This window comes from Oncorhynchus nerka, linkage group LG18 (assembly GCF_034236695.1).
Source record: "Oncorhynchus nerka isolate Pitt River linkage group LG18, Oner_Uvic_2.0, whole genome shotgun sequence".
Classification (NCBI taxonomy): Eukaryota; Metazoa; Chordata; class Actinopteri; order Salmoniformes; family Salmonidae; genus Oncorhynchus; species Oncorhynchus nerka.
The window spans coordinates 16,065,899-16,079,785 of NC_088413.1; the positions used below are offsets into that span (position 1 = coordinate 16,065,899).

A 13,887-nucleotide genomic window follows, 5' to 3' on the forward strand; every position below is an offset into this window, starting at 1 on the left:
ATTGTGTACACATTAATATTCCTGACTACTGTGGAGTTAGGGGCCATTGTATACACATTAATATTCCTGACTACTGTGAAGTTAGGGGCCATTATGTACACATTAATATTCCTGATTACTGTGGAGTTAGGGGCCATTATGTACACATTAATATTCTTGACTACTGTGGAGTTAGGGGCCATTGTGTACACATTAATATTCCTGACTACTGTGAAGTTAGGAGCCATTATGTACCCATTCATATTCCTGTCTACTGTGGAGTTAGGAGGCATTGTGTACACATTCATATCCCTGTGTGTGAAATGATATGTGTGCCAGTTTCCGTGCCCGCTAGCCCTGGAGTTGGTGGCTGGCTCTCGCTGACAGTAAACAAACCACACGCACCCACTCACCTCCAACAGCAGGACACCAAGTCCAGGGGGACAAACACAGCACACATACTCTAACACACTGCAGGGGGGGACACAAACTCTCACACACTGCGGGGGGCACAGGCTTCTCCAGGCATCAGTTACCTTAACATAGAGACACACAGGCCTGCACCTTTTAATGGCGTTCTGACCACCAAACTGTTTCATCCTGACATGGATTTGTCTACCTGCTTCCATCATGACATTTCCCGTGTTAGAATATATGAAACATTATTATTACCAACCCTGTTAGATCTGTATGACTTAGGGACAGTAAATACTATCAACCCTGTTAGATCTGTATGACTTAGGGACAGTAAATACTATCAACCCTGTTAGATCTGTATGACTTAGGGACAGTAAATACTATCAACCCTGTTAGATCTGTATGACTTAGGGACAGTAAATACTATCAACCCTGTTAGATCTGTATGACTTAGGGACAGTAAATACTATCAACCCTGTTAGATCTGTATGACTTAGGGACAGTAAATACTATCAACCCTGTTAATGACTTAGGGACAGTAAATACTATCAACCCTGTTAGATCTGTATGACTTAGGGACAGTAAATACTATCAACCCTGTTAGATCTGTATGACTTAGGGACAGTAAATACTATCAACCCTGTTAGATCTGTATGACTTAGGGACAGTAAATACTATCAACCCTGTTAGATCTGTATGACTTAGTAAATACTATCAACCCTGTTAGATCTGTATGACTTAGGGACAGTAAATACTATCAACCCTGTTAGATCTGTATGACTTAGGGACAGTAAATACTATCAACCCTGTTAGATCTGTATGACTTAGTAAATACTATCATCCCTGTTAGATCTGTATGACTTAGTAAATACTATCAACCCTGTTAGATCTGTATGACTTAGGGACAGTAAATACTATCATCCCTGTTAGATCTGTATGACTTAGGGACAGTAAATACTATCAACCCTGTTAGATCTGTATGACTTAGGGACAGTAAATACTATCAACCCTGTTAGATCTGTATGACTTAGTAAATACTATCAACCCTGTTAGATCTGTATGACTTAGGGACAGTAAATACTATCAACCCTGTTAGATCTGTATGACTTAGGGACAGTAAATACTATCAACCCTGTTAGATCTGTATGACTTAGGGACAGTAAATACTATCAACCCTGTTAGATCTGTATGACTTAGTAAATACTATCAACCCTGTTAGATCTGTATGACTTAGGGACAGTAAATACTATCAACCCTGTTAGATCTGTATGACTTAGGGACAGTAAATACTATCAACCCTGTTAGATCTGTATGACTTAGGGACAGTAAATACTATCAACCCTGTTAGATCTGTATGACTTAGATCTGGACTTAGTAAATACTATCAACCCTGTTAGATCTGTATGACTTAGGGACAGTAAATACTATCAACCCTGTTAGATCTGTATGACTTAGGGACAGTAAATACTATCAACCCTGTTAGATCTGTATGACTTAGGGACAGTAAATACTATCAACCCTGTTAGATCTGTATGACTTAGGGACAGTAAATACTATCAACCCTGTTAGATCTGTATGACTTAGGGACAGTAAATACTATCAACCCTGTTAGATCTGTATGACTTAGGGACAGTAAATACTATCATCCCTGTTAGATCTGTATGACTTAGGGACAGTAAATACTATCATCCCTGTTAGATCTGTATGACTTAGTAAATACTATCAACCCTGTTAGATCTGTATGACTTAGGGACAGTAAATACTATCATCCCTGTTAGATCTGTATGACTTAGGGACAGTAAATACTATCAACCCTGTTAGATCTGTATGACTTAGGGACAGTAAATACTATCATCCCTGTTAGATCTGTATGACTTAGTAAATACTATCAACCCTGTTAGATCTGTATGACTTAGGGACAGTAAATACTATCATCCCTGTTAGATCTGTATGACTTAGGGACAGTAAATACTATCAACCCTGTTAGATCTGTATGACTTAGGGACAGTAAATACTATCATCCCTGTTAGATCTGTATGACTTAGTAAATACTATCAACCCTGTTAGATCTGTATGACTTAGGGACAGTAAATACTATCAACCCTGTTAGATCTGTATGACTTAGGGACAGTAAATACTATCAACCCTGTTAGATCTGTATGACTTAGGGACAGTAAATACTATCAACCCTGTTAGATCTGTATGACTTAGGGACAGTAAATACTATCAACCCTGTTAGATCTGTATGACTTAGGGACAGTAAATACTATCAACCCTGTTAGATCTGTATGACTTAGGGACAGTAAATACTATCAACCCTGTTAGATCTGTATGACTTAGGGACAGTAAATACTATCAACCCTGTTAGATCTGTATGACTTAGGGACAGTAAATACTATCAACCCTGTTAGATTGTATGATCTTAGGGACAGTAAATACTATCAACCCTTAGATCTGGACTTAGTAAATACTATCAACCCTGTTAGATCTGTATGACTTAGGGACAGTAAATACTATCAACCCTGTTAGATCTGTATGACTTAGGGACAGTAAATACTATCAACCCTGTTAGATCTGTATGACTTAGGGACAGTAAATACTATCATCCCTGTTAGATCTGTATGACTTAGGGACAGTAAATACTATCAACCCTGTTAGATCTGTATGACTTAGGGACAGTAAATACTATCATCCCTGTTAGATCTGTATGACTTAGTAAATACTATCAACCCTGTTAGATCTGTATGACTTAGGGACAGTAAATACTATCAACCCTGTTAGATCTGTATGACTTAGTAAATACTATCAACCCTGTTAGATCTGTATGACTTAGTGACAGTAAATACTATCAACCCTGTTAGATCTGTATGACTTAGGGACAGTAAATACTATCAACCCTGTTAGATCTGTATGACTTAGGGACAGTAAATACTATCAACCCTGTTAGATCTGTATGACTTAGGGACAGTAAATACTATCAACCCTGTTAGATCTGTATGACTTAGTAAATACTATCAACCCTGTTAGATCTGTATGAATTAGGGACAGTAAATACTATCAACCCTGTTAGATCTGTATGACTTAGGGACAGTAAATACTATCAACCCTGTTAGATCTGTATGACTTAGTAAATACTATCAACCCTGTTAGATCTGTATGACTTAGTAAATACTATCAACCCTGTTAGATCTGTATGACTTAGGGACAGTAAATACTATCAACCCTGTTAGATCTGTATGAATTAGGGACAGTAAATACTATCAACCCTGTTAGATCTGTATGACTTAGTAAATACTATCAACCCTGTTAGATCTGTATGAATTAGGGACAGTACATACTATCAACCCTGTTAGATCTGTATGAATTAGGGACAGTAAATACTATCAACCCTGTTAGATCTGTATGACTTAGGGACAGTAAATACTATCAGCCCTGTTAGATCTGTATGACTTAGGGACAGTAAATACTATCATCCCTGTTAGATCTGTATGACTTAGGGACAGTAAATACTATCAACCCTGTTAGATCTGTATGACTTAGGGACAGTAAATACTATCAACCCTGTTAGATCTGTATGACTTAGGGACAGTAAATACTATCAACCCTGTTAGATCTGTATGACTTAGGGACAGTAAATACTATCATCCCTGTCTGTGTGAGTATATGCTAGTATGTGTCACTGTATTTGTCTATATTGTGTGTGTGGTGTGTGTGTGTAGCTGCCCAGCTCGGGGGACCTGTGGAGTGTGTTCATGGACTTCAACCACAAGCGTCTGGAGCCGTGGGAGAGGATCATCCCCTCCTTTAGGTACAACAAGGAACTGCCCTTCTTTGAGATGCTGGTTCCCACCACCGACACAGTGCGTTATGGCTACCTGATGGAGAAACTACTGTCTGTAGGACACTCTGTTCTCTTCACCGGCATCACCGGAGTAGGAAAGGTATGGTTACACACACACACACACACACACCACACACACAACACGCACGCACGCACACACACACACACGCACGCACACGCACACACACACAACTAAACTACTCTAGACTGCTCCTTGGATACATCACATAATGTAATTCATCTAACACTCACTGTTAACCCTATGCATCCCTCAGTGTGTCCTCTTGTCTCTCTCTGTGTGTGTCAGTCTGTGGTGGCCCGTGGTCTTCTGAACAGTGTCCTCAGTGTGTTCTCTTGTCTCTCTCTGTGTGTGTCGGTCTGTGGTGGCCCGTGGTCTTCCTCAGTGTGTTCTCTTGTCTCTCTCTGTGTGTGTCAGTCTGTGGTGGCCCGTGGTCTTCTGAACAGTGTCCTCAGTGTGTTCTCTTGTCTCTCTCTGTGTGTGCTAGTCTGTGGTGGCCCGTGGTCTTCTGAACAGTGTCCTCAGTGTGTTCTCTTGTCTCTCTCTGTGTGTGTCGGTCTGTGGTGGCCCGTGGTCTTCTGAACAGTGTCCTCAGTGTGTTCTCTTGTCTCTCTCTGTGTGTGTCGGTCTGTGGTGGCCCGTGGTCTTCTGAACAGTGTCCTCAGTGTGTTCTCTTGTCTCGCTCTGTGTGTGTCAGTCTGTGGTGGCCCGTGGTCTTCTGAACAGTGTCCTCAGTGTGTTCTCTTGTCTCTCTCTGTGTGTGTCAGTCTGTGGTGGCCTGTGGTCTTCTGAACAGTGTCCTCAGTGTGTTCTCTTGTCTCTCTCTGTGTGTGTCGGTCTGTGGTGGCCCGTGGTCTTCTGAACAGTGTCCTCAGTGTGTTCTCTTGTCTCTCTCTGTGTGTGTCGGTCTGTGGTGGCCCGTGGTCTTCTGAACAGTGTCCTCAGTGTGTTCTCTTGTCTCTCTCTGTGTGTGTCAGTCTGTGGTGGCCCGTGGTCTTCTGAACAGTGTCCTCAGTGTGTTCTCTTGTCTCTCTCTGTGTGTGTCAGTCTGTGGTGGCCCGTGGTCTTCTGAACAGTGTCCTCAGTGTGTTGTCTTGTCTCTCTCTGTGTGTGTCAGTCTGTGGTGGCCCGTGGTCTGCTGAACAGTGTCCTCAGTGTGTTGTCTTGTCTCTCTCTGTGTGTGTCAGTCTGTGGTGGCCCGTGGTCTTCTGAACAGTGTCCTCAGTGTGTTCTCTTGTCTCTCTCTGTGTGTGTCAGTCTGTGGTGGCCCGTGGTCTTCTGAACAGTGTCCAGGAGAAGGGAGGCTATGTTCCCGTCTATATCAACTTCTCAGCACAGACCACCTCGGCCAGAACACAGGAGATGATCGAGTCCAAACTGGAGAAGAAGAGGAAGAACATTCTGGGTGAGAGAGAGAGAGAGAGAGTAATATGGGGGTAGAGATACGGTAACTAGCAATACGTTCTGGGTGAGAAAGAGAGAGAGAGAGAGAGAGTAATATTGGGGTAGAGATACGGTAACTAGCAACACATTCTGGGTGAGAGAGAGAGAGAGTAATATTGGGGTAGAGATACGGTAACTAGCAACACATTCTGGGTGAGAGAGAGGGAGAGAGAGCAATATTGGGGTAGAGATACGGTAACTAGCAACACATTCTGGGTGAGAGAGAGAGAGAGGGTGAGAGAGAGAGAGAGAAATATTGGGGTAGAGATACAGTAACTAGCAATACATTCTGGGTGAGAGAGAGAGAGTAATATTGGGGTAGAGATACGGTAACTAGCAACACATTCTGGGTGAGAGAGAGAGAGAGAGAGTAATATTGGGGTAGAGATACGGTAACTAGCAACACATTCTGGGTGAGAGAGAGAGTAATATTGGGGTAGAGATATGGTAACTAGCAACACATTCTGGGTGAGAGAGAGAGAGGAATATTGGGGTAGAGATATGGTAACTAGCAACACATTCTGGGTGAGAGAGAGAAAGAGAGAGAGTAACATTGGGATAGAGATACGGTAACTAGCAACACATTCTGGGTGAGAGAGAGAGAGGAATATTGGGGTAGAGATATGGTAACTAGCAACACATTCTGGGTGAGAGAGAGAGAGTAATATTGGTGTAGAGATATGGTAACTAGCAACACATTCTGGGTGAGAGAGAGAGAGGAATATTGGTGTAGAGATATGGTAACTAGCAAAACATTCTGGGTGAGAAAGAGAGAGTAATATTGGGGTAGAGATGCGGTAACTCGCAAAACATTCTGGGTGGGAAAGAGAGAGGAATATTGGGGTAGAGATACGGTAACTAGCAATATGTTCTGGGTGAGAGAGAGAGAGTAATATTGGGGTAGAGGTACGGTAACTAGCAACACATTCTGGGTGAGAGAGAGAGATTGAGAGACATAAGAGGAAAGAGACAGGAATGATATTGGAGAGGTGCGATGATAGGTTCTCCCAGACACGGTCCTGGGTTCATATGTTGTTGGCCTCCTAGCACAACATGGTGGTTATACATCACCCAGGCAATGTTACAGATCACCCTGGTAACAAGAACTGATAGGCCTATTTAGTGAAGTGTTATTAATGGCCTCCCTCCCTCCTCTTCATGTCAGGTGCTCCTGGTAACAGAAAGATAGTGATCTTTGTGGATGATCTGAACATGCCTAAATTGGACACCTACGGCTCCCAGCCTCCAATAGAGCTGCTCAGACAGTTCCAGGACTTCCACGGCTTCTACGACCGAGAGAAGTTCTTCTGGAAGGAGATCCAGGTACACACACACCACACACACACACACACACACACACACACACACACACACACACACACACACACACACACACACACACACACACACACACACACACACACACACACCACACACACACACACACCCACACACCACACACACACACACCGCACCACACCACACACACACACACACACACACACACACACACACACACACACACACACACACACACCACACCACACCACACCACACCACACCACACCACACCACACACACACCACACACCACATACACCACACACCACACACCACATACACCACACACCACACACACACACACCACACACACACAGTCTTGTTCAATATGTAGATAGAGTCTCATCTTGTCTGGGCTAAAGGATATTAGGTGAAACATTGAGTCTATTCTGCTCCAGTCGAAGTCGCTTTGGATAAGAGCGTCTGCTAAATGACTTACATGTTTTAAGTCTGAGAAAATGAAGTGACTTTATGTTTGTGGTCAGTGAAAACTTTGACTTTAGTATTCAGACAGAGGGATGGTCTGAGGTCCATAGTAGATTGGAGGCCCAGGTCCAGGAGCTGATAGGGTCCATTATTCTGCTACAGTACAATGTGTTTGTTTTAGTCCTTTGTTACTGTTGTGAATGGTCAGCACACAGTAATTAGGTTCCAATAGCACACATTAAAACACTCTATTTGTACATATTAGGGACCAATTAATCTGTGAGTGGGTGGGTGGATGTGTGGGGGTGGATGTGGGGTGGGGATGTGTGGGGGGTGGATGTGTGGGGGTGGGTGGATGTGTGGGGGTGGATGTGTGGGGTTGGGTGGATGTGAGGGGTGAGTGGATGTGTGGGGGTGGGTGGATGTGTGGGGTTGGGTGGATGTGTGGGGTTGGGTGGATGTGAGGGGGTGGGTGGATGTGGGGGTGGATGGTGGGGTTGGGTGGATGTGTGGGGGTGGGTGGATGTGTGGGGGTGGGTGGATGTGAGGGGGTGGGTGGATGTGTGGGGGTGGATGGATGTGAGGGGTGGGTGGATGTGTGGGGGTGGATGTGGGGTTGGGTGGATGTGAGGGGTGGGTGGATGTGTGGGGGTGGGTGGATGTGAGGGGTGGGTGGATGTGGGGGGTGGATGTGTGGGGTTGGGTGGATGTGTGGGGTTGGGTGGATGTGTGGGGGTGGGTGGATGTGTGGGGGTGGATGTGTGGGGTTGGGTGGATGTGAGGGGTGAGTGGATGTGTGGGGGTGGGTGGATGTGGGGGTGGATGTGGGTGGGTGGGGGGTGGGTGGGTGTGTGGGGGTGGGTGGATGTGAGGTGGGTGAATGTGTGGGGGTGGGTGGATGTGAGGGGGGGTGGGGGTGGATTGTGGGGGGGGGGTGGGTGGATGTGTGGGGGTGGGTGGATGTGAGGGGGTGGGTGGATGTGAGGGGTGGATGTGTGGGGGTGGGTGGATGTGGGGGGTGGATGTGTGGGGGTGGGTGGATGTGGGGGTGGATGTGTGGGGGTGGGTGGATGTGGGGGGTGGGTGGATGTGAGGGGTGGGTGGATGAGGGGTGGGTGGATGTGTGGGGGTGGATGTGAGGGGGTGGATGTGTGGGGGTGAGTGGATGAGGGGTGGGTGGATGTGAGGGGGTGGGTGGATGGATGTGAGGTTGTGGGTGGATTTGTGGGGGTGGGTGGATGTGAGGGGTGAGTGGATGTGAGGGGTGGGTGGATCAGTGGGGGTGTGTGGTGGGTGGATGTGAGGTTGTGGGTGGATGTGTGGGGGTGGGTGGATCAGTGGGGGTGGGTGGATCAGTGGGGTGGGTGGATCAGTGGGGGTGGGTGGATGTGGGGGGGTGCAAGTGAATCATTCAGGGAATCAGTTATTCTGTTAGTTGAGATCTGAACGTGTACTGGGTGTAAATGTGTTTCCACCACATGCAGACAGACGACAGACAACCATGTCAAGACAGCAACCAGAGTAGTCACACAAGGTCATATGCACACACACACACACACACACACACACACACACACACACACACACACACACACACACACACACACACACACACACACACACACACACACACACACACACACACACACACACACACACCCCCACACACACACACACACACACACACACACACACACACACACACACACACACACAGCAACCAGAGTAGTCACACACACACACACACACACACACACACACACACACACACACACACGCACAGGGAATACAGAACCAATGGCATGTCAATATTTTCTAATCCAAACAGGATTTCACTCTGAAGTTTAACTCAGCTAAAAATTCTGGCCCGGGTGGATGTTCTTCAAACTGAAAGTCAAATATAATATTGATAGAAGACGAAATCGATGAAAAATATGAGGTTTCAAAATATGAGGGTTTAAATATATATGAAAATATGAGGGTTTAAAAATATATGAAAATGTGTTGGTAGGAAATCTTTTTTTCTGTGCCAAATCTTCCTTTCGACCCCCCTCTCCTCCGTTCTTCTCTCTCATTCTCTTTCTCTCTGCAGGACATGACGATCGCGGCGGCCTGCGCTCCGCCTGGAGGGGGCCGTAACCCGGTGACCCCTCGTTTCATCCGCCACTTCAGCATGCTGTGTCTGCCCACTCCCTCCGAACACAGCCTCAAACAGATCTTCAATGTGGGTAACCCCTGACCTCTGACATCTAAACCCTGCCCTAAGAGCACAGTCTCAAACAGATCTTCAATGTGGGTAACCCCTGACCTCTGACATCTAAACCCTGCCCTAAGAGCACAGCCTCAAACAGATCTTCAATGTGGGTAACCCCTGACCTCTGACATCTAAACCCTGCCCTAAGAGCACAGCCTCAAACAGATCTTCAATGTGGGTAACCCCTGACCTCTGACATCTAAACCCTGCCCTAAGAGCACAGTCTCAAACAGATCTTCAATGTGGGTAACCCCTGACCTCTGACATCTAAACCCTGCCCTAAGAGCACAGTCTCAAACAGATCTTCAATGTGGGTAACCCCTGACCTCTGACATCTAAACCCTGCCCTAAGAGCACAGTCTCAAACAGATCTTCAATGTGGGTAACCCCTGACCTCTGACATCTAAACCCTGCCCTAAGAGCACAGTCTCAAACAGATCTTCAAGGTCAAGACTTAACCTCCAACCTCAGTTCCTAACCCTAATATGACCTTTTAACCCCTTGTCTCCAAACCCTCTTGTCTCTTCTCTCCTCATGTCCTCTCCCTCACAGCCCCTTAACAAGCTGTGGTAGTTTAATTACAGATCAACCATCCTCATGTCCTCTCCCTCACAGCCCCTTAACAAGCTGTGGTAGTTTAATTACAGATCAAGCATCCTCATGTCCTCTCCCTCACAGCCCCTTAACAAGCTGTGGTAGTTTAATTACAGATCAACCATCCTCATGTCCTCTCCCTCATAGCCCCTTAACACGCTGTGGTAGTTTAATTACAGATCGACTATCGTCATGTCCTCTCCCTCACAGCCCCTTAACAAGCTGTGGTAGTTTAATTACAGATCAACCATCCTCATGTCCTCACAGCCCTCACAGCCCCTTAACAAGCTGTGGTAGTTTAATTACAGATCAACCATCCTCATGTCCTCTCCCTCACAGCCCCTTAACAAGCTGTGGTAGTTTAATTACAGATCAACTATCATCATGTCCTCTCCCTCACAGCCCCTTAACAAGCTGTGGTAGTTTAATTACAGATCAACCATCCTCATGTCCTCTCCCTCACAGCCCCTTAACAAGCTGTGGTAGTTTAATTACAGATCAACCATCCTCATGTCCTCTCCCTCACAGCCCCTTAACAAGCTGTGGTAGTTTAATTACAGATCAACCATCCTCATGTCCTCTCCCTCACAGCCCCTTAACAAGCTGTGGTAGTTTAATTACAGATCAACCATCCTCATGTCCTCTCCCTCACAGCCCCTTAACACGCTGTGGTAGTTTAATTACAGATCAACCATCCTCATGTCCTCTCCCTCACAGCCCCTTAACAAGCTGTGGTAGTTTAATTACAGATCAACCATCCTCATGTCCTCATGTCCTCCCTCACAGCCCCTTAACAAGCTGTGGTAGTTTAATTACAGATCAACCATCCTCATGTCCTCTCCCTCACAGCCCCTTAACAAGCTGTGGTAGTTTAATTACAGATCAACCATCCTCATGTCCTCTCCCTCACAGCCCCTTAACACGCTGTGGTAGTTTAATTACAGATCAACCATCCTCATGTCCTCTCCCTCACAGCCCCTTAACAAGCTGTGGTAGTTTAATTACAGATCAACCATCCTCATGTCCTCTCCCTCACAGCCCCTTAACAAGCTGTGGTAGTTTAATTACAGATCAACCATCCTCATGTCCTCTCCCTCACAGCCCCTTAACAAGCTGTGGTAGTTTAATTACAGACAGATCAACCATCCTCATGTCCTCTCCCTCACAGCCCCTTAACACGCTGTGGTCCAGTTTAGATTACAGATCAACCATCCTCATGTCCTCTCCCTCACAGCCCCTTAACACGCTGTGGTAGTTTAATTACAGATCAACCATCCTCATGTCCTCTCCCTCACAGCCCCTTAACACGCTGTGGTAGTTTAATTACAGATCAACCATCCTCATGTCCTCTCCCTCACAGCCCCTTAACAAGCTGTGGTAGTTTAATTACAGATCAACCATCCTCATGTCCTCTCCCTCACAGCCCCTTAACACGCTGTGGTAGTTTAATTACAGATTGACTATCGTCATGTCCTCTCCCTCACAGCCCCTTAACAAGCTGTGGTAGTTTAATTACAGATCAACCATCCTCATGTCCTCTCCCTCACAGCCCCTTAACAAGCTGTGGTAGTTTAATTACAGATCAACCACATCGTCATGTCCTCCTCCCTCACAGCCCCTTAACAAGCTGTGGTAGTTTAATTACAGATCAACCATCCTCATGTCCTCTCCCTCACAGCCCCTTAACACGCTGTGGTAGTTTAATTACAGATCGACTATCGTCATGTCCTCTCCCTCACAGCCCCTTAACACGCTGTGGTAGTTTAATTACAGATCGACTATCGTCATGTCCTCTCCTTCACAGCCCCTTAACACGCTGTGGTAGTTTAATTACAGATCAACTATCCTCATGTCCTCTCCTTCACAGCCCCTTAATTAATTACAGATCAACCATCCTCATGTCCTCTCCCTCACAGCCCCTTAACACGCTGTGGTAGTTTAATTACAGATCGACTATCGTCATGTCCTCTCCTTCACAGCCCCTTAACACGCTGTGGTAGTTTAATTACAGATCGACTATCGTCATGTCCTCTCCTTCACAGCCCCTTAATTAATTACAGATCAACCATCCTCATGTCCTCTCCCTCACAGCCCCTTAACACGCTGTGGTAGTTTAATTACAGATTGACTATCGTCATGTCCTCTCCCTCACAGCCCCTTAACACGCTGTGGTAGTTTAATTACAGATCGACTATCGTCATGCCCTCTCCCTCACAGCCCCTTAACACGCTGTGGTAGTTTAATTACAGATCGACTATCGTCATGTCCTCTCCCTCACAGCCCCTTAACACGCTGTGGTAGTTTAATTACAGATCAACCATCCTCATGTCCTCTCCCTCACAGCCCCTTAACACGCTGTGGTAGTTTAATTACAGATTGACTATCGTCATGTCCTCTCCCTCACAGCCCCTTAACACGCTGTGGTAGTTTAATTACAGATCAACCATCCTCATGTCCTCTCCCTCACAGCCCCTTAACAAGCTGTGGTAGTTTAATTACAGATCAACCATCCTCATGTCCTCTCCCTCACAGCCCCTTAACAAGCTGTGGTAGTTTAATTACAGATCAACCATCCTCATGTCCTCTTCCTCACAGCCCCTTAACACGCTGTGGTAGTTTAATTACAGATTGACTATCGTCATGTCCTCTCCCTCACAGCCCCTTAACACGCTGTGGTAGTTTAATTACAGATCAACCATCCTCATGTCCTCTCCCTCACAGCCCCTTAACAAGCTGTGGTAGTTTAATTACAGATCAACCATCCTCATGTCCTCTCCCTCACAGCCCCTTAACAAGCTGTGGTAGTTTAATTACAGATCAACCATCCTCATGTCCTCTCCTCACAGCCCCTTAACACGCTGTCCAGGTAGTTTAATTACAGATCAACCATCCTCATGTCCTCTCCCTCACAGCCCCTTAACAAGCTGTGGTAGTTTAATTACAGATCAACCATCCTCATGTCCTCTCCCTCACAGCCCCTTAACAAGCTGTGGTAGTTTAATTACAGATCAACCATCCTCATGTCCTCTCCCTCACAGCCCCTTAAAACGCTGTGGTAGTTTAATTACAGATCAACCATCCTCATGTCCTCTCCCTCACAGCCCCTTAACACGCTGTGGTAGTTTAATTACAGATCAACCATCCTCATGTCCTCTCCCTCACAGCCCCTTAACACGCTGTGGTAGTTTAATTACAGATCAACCATCCTCATGTCCTCTCCCTCACAGCCCCTTAACAAGCTGTGGTAGTTTAATTACAGATCAACCATCCTCATGTCCTCTCCCTCACAGCCCCTTAACAAGCTGTGGTAGTTTAATTACAGATTGACTATCGTCATGTCCTCTCCCTCACAGCCCCTTAACACGCTGTGGTAGTTTAATTACAGATCAACCATCCTCATGTCCTCTCCCTCACAGCCCCTTAACACGCTGTGGTAGTTTAATAACAAGCTGTGGTAGTTTAATTACAGATCGACTATCGTCATGTCCTCTCCCTCACAGCCCCTTAACACGCTGTGGTAGTTTAATTACAGATCGACTATCGTCATGTCCTCTCCTTCACAGCCCCTTAACAC

General features: G+C 45.9%; 1 protein-coding gene across 1 annotated transcript in view; it reads left to right on the forward strand.

The window, feature by feature from the left end:
- dnah6 (dynein, axonemal, heavy chain 6) overlaps nt 1–13,887 on the forward strand; it is a 184,285-nt gene that overhangs the window by 62,691 nt on the left and 107,707 nt on the right. Inside the window, exons 32-35 of the mRNA XM_065004536.1 lie at nt 4,116–4,337; nt 5,514–5,661; nt 6,865–7,022; nt 9,558–9,689. Of these exons, the coding sequence (XP_064860608.1) occupies nt 4,116–4,337; nt 5,514–5,661; nt 6,865–7,022; nt 9,558–9,689 (660 nt within the window). The remainder of the gene's footprint in view (nt 1–4,115; nt 4,338–5,513; nt 5,662–6,864; nt 7,023–9,557; nt 9,690–13,887) is intronic.